This window comes from Sabethes cyaneus, chromosome 2 (genome assembly GCF_943734655.1).
Source record: "Sabethes cyaneus chromosome 2, idSabCyanKW18_F2, whole genome shotgun sequence".
NCBI classification, from domain to species: Eukaryota; Metazoa; Arthropoda; class Insecta; order Diptera; family Culicidae; genus Sabethes; species Sabethes cyaneus.
This window is the reverse complement of record NC_071354.1, coordinates 191,653,733-191,672,059: the sequence shown is the minus strand read 5'-3', so window position 1 is coordinate 191,672,059 and position 18,327 is coordinate 191,653,733. Positions and strand designations below refer to the sequence as shown.

The 18,327-nt window shown below is 41.9% G+C and overlaps 3 protein-coding genes across 6 annotated transcripts in view; 2 read left to right on the top strand and 1 right to left on the bottom strand.

Annotated features, from left to right (window-relative positions):
* LOC128737874 (uncharacterized) overlaps positions 1 to 18,327 on the bottom strand; it is a 345,115-nt gene that overhangs the window by 243,618 nt on the left and 83,170 nt on the right. The gene's annotated exons all lie outside the window — the stretch shown is intronic.
* LOC128736479 (uncharacterized) lies at positions 6,554 to 11,469 on the top strand. Its single transcript, XM_053830963.1, has 2 exons — positions 6,554 to 11,386; positions 11,461 to 11,469. The coding sequence occupies exons 1-2, from the start codon at positions 6,554 to 6,556 to the stop codon at positions 11,467 to 11,469; spliced, it is 4,842 nt and encodes a 1,613-aa protein (XP_053686938.1).
* LOC128736478 (uncharacterized) lies at positions 11,492 to 12,532 on the top strand. The gene has a single exon (XM_053830962.1). The coding sequence runs from the start codon at positions 11,492 to 11,494 to the stop codon at positions 12,530 to 12,532; it is 1,041 nt and encodes a 346-aa protein (XP_053686937.1).

Sequence of the window (18,327 nt, the reverse complement as noted above, 5' to 3'; positions counted from 1 at the left end):
TTTTTTTCGCCTCCCCAACACCCAACCCAGGAACCCAACACCGGAGGGACAAAAACTTTATAAAATTTTGTAATGGTCTAATAAAATTCCGGCAAAAATTTTTACTGATAGTTTTTTGCTTTTACCATAGAAAGATATTGTTGCTTAATAAGTAAAGCATCATACTGGTGTACCGTACTGGTATGGCAGAAGATGGAATAAGCTGTACCAGAAATAATATCTCTCGATATCATGCTGCAAGTGGCTTAAATTGTTTCATTTAAATTCATTAATTAACAAGAACAGCACAAATGTATGCTTACATTCGCACGATTTCAGTTTCATAATTGGACCACGGTATCCCAGCCAGACTATCGGAAGAATAAATTGAGTTCGTGTAGGCTCCTTGTACTGTGGTGAACTTCATTTTCTGTTGAGCACAACATTCATACAGGCACGTCCTTCTCATTACACTGTTTCTCCGAAAAATATATATACTTTGTGACAGACATACATATTCATAATCAGTGCGCCATCTCACCAACATGTTCAATTAACGAAAATTGTGCGACATTGTGCGCGTAACAATTTACTCCAATTTACAATTTACGTCTCGATTTGGGAGAGCAGCCTGATTGTGGTGTTAATTGTTTATACTCGTTTTCCAGTATAACTACAACTTTCTTATTCTTATTCTTATTAATACCAACACAGCCACAATAGAGGATTCCTGGAAATAACTTTAATGATTTCTAATCATAGAAATATTTAAAATTATTTTCTTGTCTGTATTAACATTTGCAAAGTATCTCTGTATTAACATTTGCAAAATATCAGAGATATATTGCAAATATTTAATCGGCCAGGCCAACTGTGAAGTATTGCCGCAAAGACGATTATAAGAAATAAATCTTGTGTGAATAAGTAATTCATACATAGATGCATTTCAAAATCAACAGGGGAAGAAGAAACGGGGAACGTTTTCCAGTATAACTACAACTGATCAAAAACTTCGTACATTCGTTTTACTTGATTTCATGAATACACGTTATCATATAAATGACTAAACTGACGAAAAATGGAATGTTGAACCTGGAAACTTCAGTTGTTATTTTAATATTATATTAATATTAATATTATATTATATTATTATTAATATTAATATTAATATTAATCGTCTTGAGGAGCATTCTAGAAACTGGGAGCCAAAATATGGGTACATGGGTATGGGTATATTATTGTTAGATAAAGGGTGTTACGATCACAATTTAATCATCTTGTTTGTAAATTGATTAAATAGGAACCCGATTAAAAGAAAATATCAAAATTATAACAGGATGAGTTCCAAATATCAAGAATCTCCTTTGTGTTTTGTTATAAACTTGGTCTCGTTAGTAGATAAAATAACAAAAAATGTAACAACATCTGCTCTAGGAATATCACAAATATAACAAATTATGATATAATTCTATCAAATTTATAACAAGATGAGTTACAAAAATCAGCATTCTACCTTGTTATACAAACAAATTATAACAAAGCGTATCATAAGTAACAGAACAAGGTAGAAACTTTGTAGAACATTTTGTGTGTCGTAAGTTTTTCTATCACATTTATAATAAATTTTGATAGAAATATCAACTACTGTGTTACCTGACTCATAACGAAACCCTATTTCCGAAATTCTAAAATCTCTCACGCTTTTATTTTTGGAGTAAACGTGTAATTTCTTATGTTATATAGTTGATATTTGTATGCTCTATTCGAATTTATGATCAATTAAACGAAAAACCACAAAGTTAGTGAGTTACGAGACCCTCCCCCGTATATAACGTATATTCGTTATGAGTCAGGTAACACAGTAGAGCTACAATTCTGTAAAATTTTTGTTAAAATCGGTTACCCTGCAACTGCTACTGAAATCTGAGAATGTCTTAATAGGAAAAGGAGCAAATGTGAAAGTGTTCCGATTTCGTTCAAATTTAGTATGTTTGTTCCTAGTCGAAAAAATTTAGACCCATACATTTGACGTATGACTACGTCTTTCAGGAAGGTAGCTGGTATAGGGGGCATTCCAGAAAATCGAAAAATGCGAGCATTACGAAAAATTTTGAGCGCTAATAGCTTAGCGGTTTTCCGATCGATTTTCAATTTTTTTGCACTCCCCCCCCCCCCACTTCCTTTCCACTATTTCTCCTCCATTCCTAAAAAAATCCTTCTTCATTACTTTCTCTTATCGTCCCTTCATCAATTGTAGAACCATCGTTTCTAAAAATATTAATATATGCCTTTCTTTTTTTAACGAGTAGGGAAATCTGCTATCAGACTCCTGAGAAGACAACTCAGGGAGTGGGGTTTGGTATCCCGACCCCCCTACTGGTGCGTAAGGATCCAGACCCACTAAAACCCTACTCGAGTCCCCCCCTGGCACCACCTTATCGGTATTACTTCAGGGGGAGGGGGTGGGTCCTATTGTGCTTAACGCACACTTTTAGATAACTACCTGACTATGGTAGTTAGGCTGTTTATTCGCCGTTGATCGGCTCTGCAGCGGTTTTGTAGCTCAAGTACGATCTGGCCGCATTGACCGCTCCCCAGACGTCCGAGCTAGAACACATCCTTTGGACTAAGTTATCCGGAGTAGTGTCCTGTCCGCTCACTGCCATCATGTTGCTTCTTACGCCCGCGAAACGAGGGCATATGAAGAAAGCATGTTCTGCAGTTTCCTCAACGTCCACGCATTCGGGACACGCGGGGGACTCCGCATGCCGAAACTTGTGCAGATACTGTCTAAAACAACCGTGCCCTGACAGGATTTGTGTCAGGTGGAAGTTGACTTCGCCGTGGCGCCTGTTGACCCACCCGGATAGTTCCGGGATAAGTCGATGTGTCCACCGGCCTTTTGTGGAATTAGACCATGCCCGCTGCCATGGTATCATCGAGGCCGATCTTGTGGTACTCCGTATGCCTCTAGTTCCACGTTGGTTGAAGCACTCTACGTCTTCGCTGATGATTATACCAATAGGTATCATACCCGCTAAGACGCAGATTGCGTCATGTGAAACTGTGCGATACGCACTCGCCATCTTAAGCACATGAGACGATAGGTGCTTTCCAGCTTGGGTAGATAACTTTTGGTACCTAACGCCGATGACCACACCGGACCGTCATACCTGAGTATGAACTTGACCACGTTGGCTAATAGCTTTCGCTTGCTGCCATATATCGCAGAGCTATTAGACATCATACGAGAAAATGCCGAAATAGCTGTGGAAGCCTTCTTCAAGGCATAGTCGACGTGGCTCCCAAACTTGAGCTTGACGTCGACCATGACTCCCAGGAGTTTTAAGGACAGCGTTGACGAAATAGTGTAGTCCCCGACACTGATATTTGCTTGCTGCACCGACTTGCGGTTGTTCACCACGATAACCTCCGTTTTATGATGCGCTAGGTCCAGTTTCCTGGATCGCATCCAATCTTCAACAATGCTTATAGAGTGGGTAGCCATCAACTCGACCTCTCGCCTGCCTAACCGCATTTCAAGGTCATGACTAAAATCACGAGGTTTGGTCTATTTTCACAGGAACGGGGCCTTCCCCCTAAACCCCGCGCTGAGAATCGCGGCTAACACGCTGACAGACGAACAGCGTTCACATGCAGTACCCTGTAAGTCGCAAGGGCCTGCATAGCGTCGTCGTCTCGCCAGTAAACACAAAGTTAGATTAAATTTCTCAGACGGTGGTGTCTACAGTAGGTGGAGGAAGAGGCACAATTTGTGTCTAAAAATGACCCAACCCATGCCGCTAGCTTAATAAGGGGGGCTATGCAGTCTCCTTTTGTCCAGCGCCTTTGTGGTTCTTAGGTACACAGGTACCAGCGAGCCACATGCCCTGGCGGGTGTTGTGGGTTCGAATCCGGTTATAATCTCAGATTATAGCTTGGTTCGACCCATGCACCTTCCAGCATTGGACAAAAGGTAGGAGTCACGACTACTAGTAGCTACTTTTACCCCCCCCCCCTCCCTTCCTTTCCACTCTTTTCCCTCCATTACCAAAAAAAATCAATTGTAGAACCATCGTTTCAAAAAATATTAATATTTTTGCACCAATCAATCTGAAAATCTTCTACGCATCCACACCAATAATGAAATTAAGTACGTACTATTGAAAAATTGAAAATAATGAAGCATTGTCCAACTGGAAATTCTCGCTTCGTGATTGATTGAAAGATTCTTTACGATGATCTAAACCTATATCAATATGATATCTGTGCTTGGAAAGGAAACCATATCAAATGACAAAGCTTAACGAGATTTCGTAACTTCGCGATTAAACCTAACCATTTTGATGTCCTTGCTTGAGAAGTACGCCAGAAAGAGTGATAAAGCCCCCTCGTGCCGACAAATTTCTTACGAACGCGATTAAAGCTAGTTCAATTTGATATCTGTGTTAGGGAAGTGTGCCAGAAAAAATGACTAAAGTCCATTGCCCCAACAGATTGCACATTCTTTACGGCGAGACGATTAAGCCTAGGCGAATTTGATATCAGTTTTGGAAAAGTGCGGTACAGATGTAATGTTCGGTTTTACAATATGATTTTGTATCGATACGCATGTTTGCCGTTGAAATATCTTTTATTTAGAATCAAAATCATTAAAATCGGTTCAGTGCAGTGGTTCAAAAGTTATGAAGCTTTGAATGAAATAAAATCGGAAAGCATGACGATTTTTGAAGCCACCCTAACTTAGAAAGCGGCACCCTAGGCATCCAATAAAAAATATGAGTATAAAGTTTTTCAACTAGGAACAAACACACCAAATTTGAACGAAATCGAAGCACTTTCACATTTGCTCCTTTTCCTATAAATACATTCTCAGATTTCTGTGAAAGTTGTAGGGTAAAACAAAGCAAAACATTCTTTTACATGACATTTTTGTGATTTTGTGAAAACTTGATTGTCGTTAGATCTTTTGACTTTTCCAACCTTCCCAACTGGCATACCTTTTTAAAAATATCAGGTAAAAGCATCGAATTGGCGTTTTACTTGTAGTACAGAAACCTCGAGTAAAATGGGGCAAAACACACTTGTAGATTATGTTGCAATGAAATAAAATTGTTCAAATACCTTTTTCACAACATTCTTCTTCTTTTCTAACCACAGAATCTCAAATTAGAGAGTTTGTAGATGATTCTTTTAAAACTATTTGAAAATAGGGGTAAATGAGGCAAAATGGGTTACTTCCCGTCATTTCCGCGCGTTGAGACCATCATCAATCGATTTCTCGTGATTTTTGACGTAGGACTACGTCTTTGTTTACTATACTGGGACTGGGTAGCACTTTGTGAAAACGAAAATAGAAGTGTAACGTTTGAATGAAAGATTTCAAATGCTAATAACTACTAAACTACTGAACGAAACCAAACGATTTATATGTCGTTGGATAGATAAAATGACCAGCAATTTTATGGAGAAGTAAGAGAGCAATTTTAAGAAGGGCATAAAAGGGAGAGCTCCCATTCAAATGAAATACAAATTTCCTCATAACCCGAGAACTAATCAAGCAAAAGGAACCAAATTTGGCATGTGAGGGGATCTAGAGGCAAGAATTTTTTCTACGGTGAATTAAGACCTTTGCCGTTTTTAAGAAGGGGGCATCCCATACGAATGAAATGAAAATTTTCTCATAACTCGAGAACTAATCAAGCAAATAGAACCAAATTTGGCATGTGGGGGTTTTGAAGGCATGAATTTATGATGGTTTGAGACTCCTCACTCCTGTGGTAGGAGGATAAGGACTCTCATACAAATAAAACTGAAATGTTTGCGTATGTGCTATATTTTCTGCTACGTTAGAAGCGGTAAGCTGTGAAAATAAACTAGTAAAACCTTCGCGGAGCAAAAGACAGTGAATCGACGCCGCTAACTTATGTGCCTATTGCCATTCATGTCAAAAGAGAAGAACATTCGAATGGCACATCATATTTGCGATGAATGTGCTTTGGCGAGAAATCGGTCTGCTGAAGAATAATAGAATCGTCGGAAAGGACCGACTCCCGGCAGAACTCTACAAAAATGGCCAAGAACCGCTAGCAACGACTGTTGGCACAGTTTCTGGCAACGCTGAGCTACCAGATCGCGTACTGACAGCGATCCCTCGCTCTAGTGAGTAAACCCTGCGCAGCCAGTGACAATGAAACAAAGGCATTATGTGTTCGAGTTTGATAAAAGTTAAGCGCGTGGTCGGAGCTGAAGATTACAATTAAATTGTTAAATTTCACATTAATACTTCATAAATTTGATTATATTATATTCTATGTAAGTTGAACTTACATTACCCTATTATTAATTGGAAGAAACTTATATTAATGTAATTACAGCTTATTTCTACTTATAATTAATGAACTTAAAAGCTAACCTATGAATACGAGCCTACACAAAATTGTGAGTATTGTCCTTAAAACTAATAATAAATTTGCTAATAAATACTACTTTAGCTTTAGCTGATCGAGAAATTGAGTTTCCACTGCTTAAAGACTGTGTAGTCCTTGTTCGTATGAACAAACTAAAGAATTTTATGGCTAACAATAAAGACGCCGATCGTGCCAATGACGGGAGTAATTGTGCTGCCTGTGATAAACCTGATTGGGCAGACGATATGGTTCAGTGTGACGAGTGTTCAGCTTGGAACCATTTCCAGTGCGCTGGCGTTACAGCATCTGTCGAACATCGTCCTTGGTCATGCAGAAATTGTCTACCTGTCAGCGTGCATAGCCGATCTTCTAGAGAGTCCGTACGGAAGGCACTGGAACAAAAACGATTGGAGGAGGAACAGCAAGTTCGTCGTAAAAGATTCCACCTCGAGAAAGCGCTGGAACAGAAGCGAATTGACCAGGAGAAAAAACAAATTCTCGACGAGGAGAAAATGGAGAAAACGTTTCTGCAAGAAAAATACGATCTACTGGAACAACAGGAGGCGGACGAAATCGTTAGTGTAGTAAGCGACCTCTGTCGTAGTAACCACGAGAAGGTAATAGCATGGATAAGGAATGACGGACACGAAAGGCCCAACACGAGTACATCAAACGTTGTGCATCAGAAGGCACCAAATCTGGAAACCATGGTCCAAAACAATACCTCTCACTGGGATAGAAATTTAATTTCAACACGTTCGGCGAATGGAGCACATATTGCACATCGCATTACTACAGATAGAAATACGCTCTCACGATCCATACCCGTTGTCCCGCTGTCATCGCCACAAAATCGTATAGATCGATCAACGCATCGTATGCCCTCGCCTCCGCCAGCTTGCACCAGACCCGCTGCTGCCTCCATCGAAATCGCACCGTTGCCGTTTCAGTACGCTGCATCGCAGGAAGTTGAACTTCCATACAGACCAACCAGTCGCGGAGCGAATATCAAGAAAACGCTCCCAGTAGAACAATGCACATGTCCACTAGGCACCGAAAATCGAAAACTTCCTGTGTGGTCAATGCTACCACCACCATACACAAGACACATAGAATGTGCTCAATCAGACACAAATTTGGCAAATGACATGACAGCCCTAAATTTAGGCCCCACTTCAGCGCAAATTGCAGCGCGTAGAGTAATGTCCCGCGATCTTCCGGATTTTGACGGAAGTCCAGAAGAATGGCCTATATTTATCAGCCAGTATACAATCACCACAGAGAACTGTGGCTTTACTAACGCCGAAAATCTTATAAGATTACAACGCTCTTTGAAAGGGCATGCGCGCGAATCAGTGCGCAGTCGGCTGCTCTTGCCATCGTCTGTGCCTCAGGCTATCGAAACTCTTCGGACGCTTTACGGGAGACCAGGATTGCTTATATCAGCTCTGTTGAACAGAGTTCGCACAACACCACCACCAAAGATGGAACGCCTCGAAACATTGATTGATTTCGGGATGGAAATTCAGGGACTTTGCGATCATTTGCAAGCTTCAGGGGAAATCGCCCACCTGAACAATCCGTCACTTCTACAAGAGCTAGAAGACAAATTGCCGACGTCGCTGAAACTCCAGTGGGGAATGCAGAAGAAAAGCAGTTCGATTATCACGTTGCAAACCTTTGCTGATTACATGTCGCAAATGGTTACAGCTGCGAGTCAAGTGACTAATTTAGTTAGCCACCCAACCGATCGACGCATAAGTGGCCGGAAAAACAACAATACGAAGTCGAGGGATAATGTACCATTATACACACACAGTCTGTGCGACGCGCAAGAGCCAGGAGCAAGTGCGGCGAATACGACAGTCTCACCAAAAGGATGCTTTCTTTGTGATCAGTCGGACCATCGAATAAAAGATTGTAAAATTTTCCATGCTCTTACCATTGAAAAGCGCTGGGATAAAATTCATAACCTAAAGCTATGTCGTACTTGCCTCAACCCACATGGGAGAAATCGCTGCCGGTTAGTGGTGAAGTGTGGTGTCGATGGTTGCTCGTTTAAACACCACCCGCTATTACATTCTAAAGCTGAGAGTACAACAAAGGTAGCAACCGCTGAAAGTCACTCGCATCGTGGTAGTGAATCAAAAGTTCTTTTTCGAATAGTACCTGTTACACTGCAGAGCAAAATGGGAACCGTCAGCACGTTTGCATTTCTAGATGAGGGATCCTCAATAACCTTGGTTGAGCAATCAGTAGCTGATGAGTTAGATGCATCTGGTCCGATCGAGCCACTGTGCCTTAAATGGACTGGTGACGTAACGCGATGCGAAGCGGAGTCTAGGAAGGTTTCATTTAAAGTATCGGGATCGACGAGCAAGAAATTTTTCAATATCGAGTCGGCTCGAACAGTGTCTGCACTGAAACTGCCGGTACAATCGCTGAATCCGCAGGACCTGGTCCAGCAGTATCCCCATCTAAAAGGGTTGCCCTTGTCGCGTTATGAAAATGCTGTGCCACGTGTGCTTATCGGTCTGGATCAGGTGAATTTATCCCTACCATTGAAATGCCGAGAAGGACGACTCGGAGAGCCAGTAGCCACGAAAACTAGGCTCGGATGGTGCATTTACGGCGGTGGGAGTAAAAATAACGTAAAATTCACAGGTGTGTGCTGCCATATTTCGGACGTTAGAAAAGATAAAGATCTTCACGAGCTGGTTAAGCTGCATTTTGAGGTAGATGATATTGGCGCTAAATCATTGGCTGAACTCGAATCGGTAGACGATATGAGAGCGAAGAAAATTCTGGCAGATACTACAAAACGTTTGGGCGATAGGTTTGAGACCGGTCTCCTATGGAGATATGATCAGTTCGAATTTCCGGAAAGTTATCATATGGCGCTACGTCGTCTCGAGTGTCTAGAGAAGAGAATGTCCCGTGACCCTGTGCTAAAACATAATGTACACCAACAGATTCAAGCTTATCAAGCGCAGGGATATGCGCACCGCGCTACCGAAAAGGAGTTAATGGCAGCTGATCCCCGAAGGTCTTGGTATCTGCCACTCGGAATCGTGACCCATCCCAAAAAGCCGGGAAAGGTTAGATTAATTTGGGATGCGGCGGCCAAAGTAGATGGCATCTCTTTAAATAGCCTACTTCTAAAAGGCCCCGATTTATTGACCTGTTTACCAGGAATTCTAATCCGTTTTCGCGAGAAACCCGTGGCGGTAAGTGGTGATATCCGCCAAATGTTTCACCAAATTCGCATTCGACCAGAAGACCGACATGCGCAGCGTTTTTTATGGCGGGACGATACACGTAATAATCCCGAAGTATTCCTGATGGATGTGGCTACCTTCGGTTCGAGTTGCTCACCATGTAGTGCACAATTCATTAAAAACAAAAACGCTGAGGACTTTGCAGCTGAGTTCCCGCGAGGTGCAGAAGCTGTGGTGAAGTGCCACTACGTGGACGATTATTTGGATTGTTTCGACACCGTAGCAGAAGCTAAGCAAGTAGCAGCAGAAGTGAAGTTCATTCATGACAAAGGCGGATTTGATATTCATGGCTGGCGTTCCAACTCCCCGGATGTATTGCAGCATCTGGGAGAATCAACGGTTGCTGAAGTGAAAAATCTAGATTTGGACAAAGGCGAAAGGGTTCTAGGCATGTTGTGGCTGCCTGCCGAGGATAAATTGGGATTCTCTACCGAAATGCGAAAAGAGATTAGTGCAATCATTAATGAAGACCGTCGACCAACCAAGCGGCAAGTATTACGATGCGTAATGTCATTATTTGACCCTCTAGGACTGCTTGCCATATATACGGTCCACGGTAAAATTCTAATCCAATCAATATGGCGTTCCGGTACAGACTGGGACCAAGAAATCGGAGAAGAGGCATTTGACCGCTGGAGAAGGTGGACTGAATATTTGTGGCAAGTCGATAATGTTAGACTTTCTCGATGCTATATTGGCCAAACACTCTCAGGATCTCTGCGCTCTATTCAGTTGCATGTGCTGGTGGATGCAAGTGAGGAGGCTTACAGCGCTGCTGCATATTATCGCTTCACCTTTGCTGATGGCACCATACACACCACCCTGGTAGCGGCGAAGGCCAAGGTAGCGCCTCTCAAGCCGTTGTCTATACCTCGCTTGGAACTGAAGGCAGCCGTTCTCGGAGCTCGTTTGGCATCTTTCATCGGAGATAACCGTACATACGGCATCGATAAAAGAATATTCTGGTCGGACTCGAGCACAGTGTTAGCATGGATCCGTTCGGACGCGCGCAGATATCGACAATACGTGTCTTGCCGCGTAGGTGAAATACTCACGTTAACGGAAAGTGAAGAGTGGAGATGGGTGCCGACCAAAATGAATACTGCTGATGAAGCCACCAAATGGAGGCAAGGTTTTTGCCTATCTGTGGAAGGCGAATGGTTTCGTGGTCCGAAATTTCTCCAGTATCCGGAGCAGCAGTGGCCAATCCAAAAATGCGGCCAGAAATTCAACACGGAAGAAGAGATTCGATCATGTTTCGTGCACGAAGTCACAATACGAGAGCCAACAGTGAAGTTTGAACGGTTTTCCCGGTGGATGAGACTCCTTCGAGCAGTTGCCTATACATTACGGTTTATCAGCAATGCGCGGGAAACGAGACAGCAACGTAATTTCGGACCGTTGAGTTCGAGCGAACTTCAGAAGGCTGAGAATGAATTATGGAGAATCTGCCAGAATGAATCGTTTCCGGATGAGGCTGCCCAACTAAAAGCGGGTAATCGTGAGGTAGACAAAACATCCTTCATCTTCAAGCTGTCTCCCTATATAGACGAAAGCGGAGTCATACGATTGGACGGCAGAATAGGTGCAGCGTCGAACATCAGTTTTAATACGAAATTCCCAATAATTTTGCCAAAGGGACACAGGTTGACAGCTCTAATTTTGGATCATTATCACCGTGGAAATCACCATGCTAATTTCGAGACGGTTGTCAACGAGGTGAGGCAGAAATTTTACATCCCGCAGCTTCGTGCTGCTATACGAAAAGTGATCAGACTATGCCAATGGTGCAGCATTTATAAGTCCCAACCGTCAACTCCAAAAATGGCACCCCTACCGGCTGCACGATTGGCATCGTTTGAACGTCCATTTTCTCACATTGGGGTCGATTACTTTGGGCCGGTGATGGTGAAGGTAGGACGCAGCCTCGCTAAACGTTGGGTGGCACTCTTTACCTGCCTGACTATTAGAGCAATCCACCTGGAGATCGCGTTTAGTTTGAGCACAGAAAGCTGCATTTGCTGCTTTCGTCGATTTGTTGGGCGAAGAGGAGCTCCTTTGGAGGTCTATAGTGACAACGGCACCAATTTCATCGGCGCCGAAAAGGTGCTAATGCAGCAGATCAACCTTGGCCTGGCGGAAACGTTTACAAACGCTAATACAAAATGGCACTTCAACCCTCCCTTAGCCCCGCACATGGGAGGGGCGTGGGAGAGGTTGGTTCGATCCACAAAGACGGCCATCGAGAGCATAGAAACGGGCAGGAAGTTAACCGACGAAGGACTCTCTACGTTACTGGTCGAAGCGGAGAGTATTGTAAATTCTAGGCCCTTGACCTACCTACCGTTGGATACTGCCGAGCAAGAAGCTCTTACGCCCAACCATTTTATATTCGGCAGCTCCAATGGCATCAAACAACCGGCAGTCAGTCCCGTGAATCCACAAGCAGCAGTTTTGAATAGCTGGAACCAGATTCGCCATCAGCTTGATTTCTTTTGGCAACGATGGCTGAAGGAATACCTTCCGACAATTTGCAGACGGACTAAATGGTTCAGAGACACAAAACCTATTGAAGTAGGGGATCTGGTATTCGTAGCGGACAGTTCTAAAAGGAACAACTGGATACGGGGAGTCGTGTCGGCAATACAGCGTGGTCCAGATGGTAGAGTGCGACGAGCAACAATCCAGACTGACACGGGAGTTATGCGAAGGGCAGTGAACAAGCTGGCGCTGTTAGATGTTACTTCTCATGGTAAAACTGCTCTGGACACGCAGTGTTACGGGGGCGGGAATGTTGGCACAGTTTCTGGCAACGCTGAGCTACCAGATCGCGTACTGACAGCGATCCCTCGCTCTAGTGAGTAAACCCTGCGCAGCCAGTGACAATGAAACAAAGGCATTATGTGTTCGAGTTTGATAAAAGTTAAGCGCGTGGTCGGAGCTGAAGATTACAATTAAATTGTTAAATTTCACATTAATACTTCATAAATTTGATTATATTATATTCTATGTAAGTTGAACTTACATTACCCTATTATTAATTGGAAGAAACTTATATTAATGTAATTACAGCTTATTTCTACTTATAATTAATGAACTTAAAAGCTAACCTATGAATACGAGCCTACACAAAATTGTGAGTATTGTCCTTAAAACTAATAATAAATTTGCTAATAAATACTACTTTAGCTTTAGCTGATCGAGAAATTGAGTTTCCACTGCTTAAAGACTGTGTAGTCCTTGTTCGTATGAACAACGACATTTCACTGACTGATTTCAAGAATTTGGGAAGACGAGAAACTACTGGAAGAGTGGATGGAAGGCGTAATCTGTCCCATCTACAAGGTGCTGCCTGTAAGGTGCTCTCCCCGATTTTGTTGCATCGTCTATCCTCCATAGCAAGAAAATTCGTTGGGCAGTATCAGGCGGGCTTTATAGGGGCCCGTGCTACTACGGATCAAATTTTTACTTTTCGACAAATTCTCCAGATATGTCGAGAGTACAACGTGCCCATGCATTATATTTTCGTGGATTTTAGAGCAGCATATTATACCGTAGAACGCGAACAGCTATGGCCGATAATGCACGAGTACGGTTTTCCGGACAAACTGACGCGGCTGATCAAAGCTATCCTGGATCGAGGAACGATCTTCAGCAAGAGTATCCAACTCCTAGGCTTCGCAGATGATCTCGACAACATTACTAGAAACCTTGGGACGACGGAGCAATCTTCGCCAGACTAAAACGGAGGCTAGGAGGACAGGCTTACAAATCAATGCGTCAAAAACCAAATATATCGTTGGAAAAGGCTCCACAAAAAGCAACGTTTGCCTCCGACGGACAGTGACTATTGACGGCAATTAACTGGAAGTGGTCAATGAATTGGTATATTTGGGATCTTTGGTCATCGCCGATAATAATACGAGTATGGTGATTCAACGACGCATTTAAGTTGGAAATTGAACCTACCTTTCCTTCCCCAAGACGCTTCGATCAAGGAGCATTCACCGCCGCACAAAGCTGACAATGTACAATCAGACCGGTAGTCCTCTACGGACTTGAGACAGCAACTTTGCTTACGAAAGACATACGTGCACTTGCCGTATTTGAACGAAAGGACTGTTGTGGACTATTTTTGGGAAAATACTAACGGTTAGCGGAGAGTGGCGTAGGCGTATGAGCCACGAGTTACAGGCTCTATTTGGAGAGATTTCCATCTTACACCTGGCGAAAGTTGCGAAAAGTTGCGAAACCACATCGCAAAGATGCCGGACGACTGTGCCTGGCACAGTGTGCCGTGAAATCCGTTCTCTTCAAGAACCCCACCGGATCCAGAAACAGAGGGGCCCAACGTGTCAAATGACTCAACCAGATTGAAACCGATTTGCATGTGTCGAGACGCGCAACGAATTGGCAACGAGTAGCCCAGGACCGAGTACAATGAAGAGGAATTCTTGATACGGCAAGTGCCACTTCGACTCACGGCTGGTAAAGTAAGTAAATTGAAGTTCAATTTCGAGTCCTATTCGTGAAATTTGAAATTCCATTGAAAGTTCAATTTTATATCCCATTTCTACTTCGTATTTCAAATCGAATTTGAAGTTCTATTTCAACTTCAATCTTATTCAACCCATGCTATAAGGTCTTTTACCACGAAATTATGCATGTTTAGTAGTGGTCCTGGTGGCTGGATAACAGAGAGCTTGTTGATAAATAGTGAAAATAAAAGCGGTTCAAGATTATTTCCTTGGGGTACGCCGGAAACATTCGTAAACAATTCAGAACGAAAGGTTCCAATCTGAACCAGGCAATCATGGATTTGTAGACTCCGAGTTTCTCTAGTTTTTTTAACAAAATTAACGGTCTAGTCGGTCAAATGCTGTTTTGGAATCAGTATAGATAACACCAACTTGTTTGCCATTGTCCATTTTGCGAACGTGTAGAGCAGTGGTGCCCAGGCATAGGCATGGTGCGGGCCAAATTAGATCGCCCATGAATGCCGCGGGCCGCAATAATCTCTAGCCACTTCTGTGCATAACAAAATGTAACCTAGGCGACAACAAAAACCATTTTCTAGGAATCGCCATGAGATTTAAACCGGAAAGCATTCAGATTTACAACATGCGCGAGGCATATACGATTAACCTAAGGGACTCATATGCTATCAAAAAATTTTCTCCTAAGTTCATCATCTTTCAAATCAGTCCGCGGGCCGCACGAATCATCTCAAAGGGCCACATGCGGCCCGCGGGCCGCAGTTTGGCTATCACTGGTGTAGAGTGACGCAAATTTGATCAAATTGGTTGTAACAGATCGGTTTGGGAAGAATACACGCTGAGCAGTTGAAATGTAATTCATACAAGAGCTTTTATGTGAACAGAGAGTATGTATGAGGATTTCCACAGTACAGGAAATTTATTCTCTTGCAGTGACCTGTTGAATAAATTCGTAAGTGAAGCAGGCACCACCCATACAATTTAATGAAGAAAAAGGATAGAGTTTCAAATAAAGTGAAAAAAATCGAATTTCATTAAAAAATAACCTGTTCTGTCATCAACCCACCAACTGGTTTTAATTTAAAGCTCACCATTGAAAAACTGAGAAAAAATTCTACACGATGCATTCTGCGGTTGAAGCACATTAAATAAATATACTTGCAAATTGATGCGATACTGTATAAGGTTCAGGATAGGCAAAGAACATATTTTTTTGCTGTTTATAAGGCCATTGCAAATCATATTTAAAATTTTTGTCACCCCTCCCTTGGAAATTGGCTTGAAAAATCGGGGGGCAAAAGAATAATTTGTAGGATATGAGTCAAATTTATTTTTATAAAATCAACTAGCTGACCCGACAAACTTCGTATTGCCACAAATTAACCTGTGTTGTACATAAATCATGAATCTCGGATGATCTTTGTCACAATCTCGAGTTTTGCAAGCCCCTCAGTCGGCGGCGCTTCCGACGGCGGGTCATCGGCAACACTCGCGACCGTCTCGTCCTGAATGATCTAGTGTTACTATAGATAGTTTTTGTGGTCTTGTATTGACTAATGTTTTATAGAAGAGTTTCGAATTTCTCGAGTTCGATTAGTTTTTGAGTTTCGCAAAAATTTCTGTTTTATTTGTATGAGAGTCCATATCCCCCTACCACAGGGGTGAGAGGTCTCTAACTATCGTAAAATAAATTCAACACTCCAAAATCTCCCACATGCCAAATTTGGTTCCATTTGCTTGATTAGTTCTCAAGTTATAAGGAAATTTGAATTTCATTTGTATGGGAGCTCCCCTCTTAAAAGGGGAAGGGGTCGTAATTCACCATAGAAAAAATTTCTGCCAAAACTCCCACATGCCAAATTTGTTTCCATTTGATTGATTAGTTCTCGAGATAAGAGGAAATTTGCATTTCATTTGTATGGAAGCCCACCCTCTTAAAGGGGAGATGGGCCATAACTCGCTTTCTAAAGAAGAGAGGGGTCTCAATTCACCATAGAAAAAAATCTTGCGTCCAAAACCACTTACGTGTCAAATTTGGTTCCATTTGCTTGATTAGTTCTCGAGTTATGAGGAAATTTGTTTTTAATTTGTATGGGAGCCCCCCACCCCCTCTCTTAAAGTGGGGAAATCCATAGAAAATATATCATAGAAAATATTCTTGCCTACAAAAACACCCACATGATAAATTTGGTTCCATTTGCTTGATTAGTTCTAGAGTTATGAGGAAATTTGTATTTCGTTTGTATGAGAGCCCCCCCTCTTTAAAAGGTAAGGGGTCCTAATTTATCATAGAAAAAATGGTTGCCTCCAAAAACACCCACATGCCAAATATGGTTCCATTTGCTTGATTAGTTCTCGAATTATGAGGAAATTTGTATTTCATTTGTGTAGAAGCACCCCCTTTTAAAGTTGGGAGGGGTCCTAATTCACCATAGAAAATATTTTTGCCTCCAGAAACCTCCACATGCCAAATTTGGTTCTATTTGCTTGATTAGTTCTCGAGTTATGAGGAAAGTTGTATTTCGTTTGTATAGGAGCCCCCCCTCTTAAAGTGAGGAGGGGTTCTAATTCACCATAGAAAATATTCATGCCCTAGAAAACTTTCACATGCCAAATTTGGTTCCATTTGCTTGATTAATTCTCGAGTTATGAGGAAATTTGCGTTTCATTTGTATAGGACCCCCCTTCCTAAAGTGGGGAGGGGTCCCAATTCATCATAAAAAAAATTTTGTCTCCAAAAACAGCCACGTGCCAAATTTTGTTCCATTTGCTTGATTAGTTCTCGAGTTATGAGGAAATTTGTATTTCGTTTGTATAGGAGCCCCCCCTCTTAAAGTTGGGAGGGGTCCTTATTCACCATAGAAAATATTCTTGCCCTTGAAAACTTTCACATGCCAAATTTTGTTCCATTTGATTGATTAGTTCTTCAGTTATGAGGAAATTTGTATTTCATGTGTATAGGATCCCCCCCTCCTACAACGGGGAGGGGTCCCAATTCATCATAGAAAAAAATTTTGTCTCCAAAAACAGCCATATGCCAAATTTGGTTTCATTTGCTTAATTACTTCTCGAGTTATGAGGAAAATTGTGTTTCTTTGGTTCAGGAGCCCCCCTCTTAAAGTGGGAAGGGGTCCTAATTTACTATAGAAAATATTCTTGCCTTCGAAAACCTTCACATGCCAAATTTGGTTCCATTTGCTTGATTAGTTCTCGAGCTATGAGGAAATTTGTATGGAAGCCCCCCCTTTTAAAGAGGAGAGGAGTTATAATTCCCCTTATAAAGAGGGGAGGGGTCTCAATTTACCATAGAATAAATTCTTGTCACCGAAAACACCCACATGCCAAATTTTGTTCTATTTGCTTGATTAGTTGTCGAGTTATGCAGAAATTTGTGTTTCATTTGTATGGGAGCCCCCCCTCTTAGTGGGGGGAGGGGTTTCTAACCATCACTAAAACCTTTCCTGGCCCCAAAAAACCTCTACATGCATATTTTCATTTGATTGTTTTTGATTCTATAAGGAACATACGGACAGACAGACAGACAGAAATCCTTCTTTATAGGTATAGATTGTCTGTGGGCTCTACAGTCTGAAAAACTCGAAAAATGAGTCTCCGAGTTGAATTAACGCTTCTAGCACGAAACAGAAATGGAAATTCGAACAGTGGAATTTCCGAAAATCGTCCAAAAAAATTTTCCTTCGTTTTTGTCTTTTTTCGTAAATTTTTGCATAGAAAATAATAACGTATATATTATAAGCAAGAATAGATTCGGTTTTCACGTTTATATTTTTTAAAATCCATGTTTTTTTTGCTCGTTTAAAAAATTCACTTTTTTTCGCCCCCCCCCCCCCTTCAGTGGCCGAACACCGGAAGGACAAAAACTTTATAAAATATTTGTAATGGCCTAATTGTAAATCTTTTTTTAGTGTAAAAATATTCACTTCTAATATCCGAGAATAAACTTATTCGTATTTTTCAAAATGGACCACTCTTATAACCAATGACATCATGTCACGTTATAAAACTTTTACGTGTAGCATTTGCTCCTCTCCACCACGCACGAGTCGTCAAACGGTTCATGCAACACCCGGTAGCACCTTATCGGCTGAGAGTGAAAGCATAATGAGCTGAAGGTTATCAGTGAACTCTGCTGAAACAAAATAG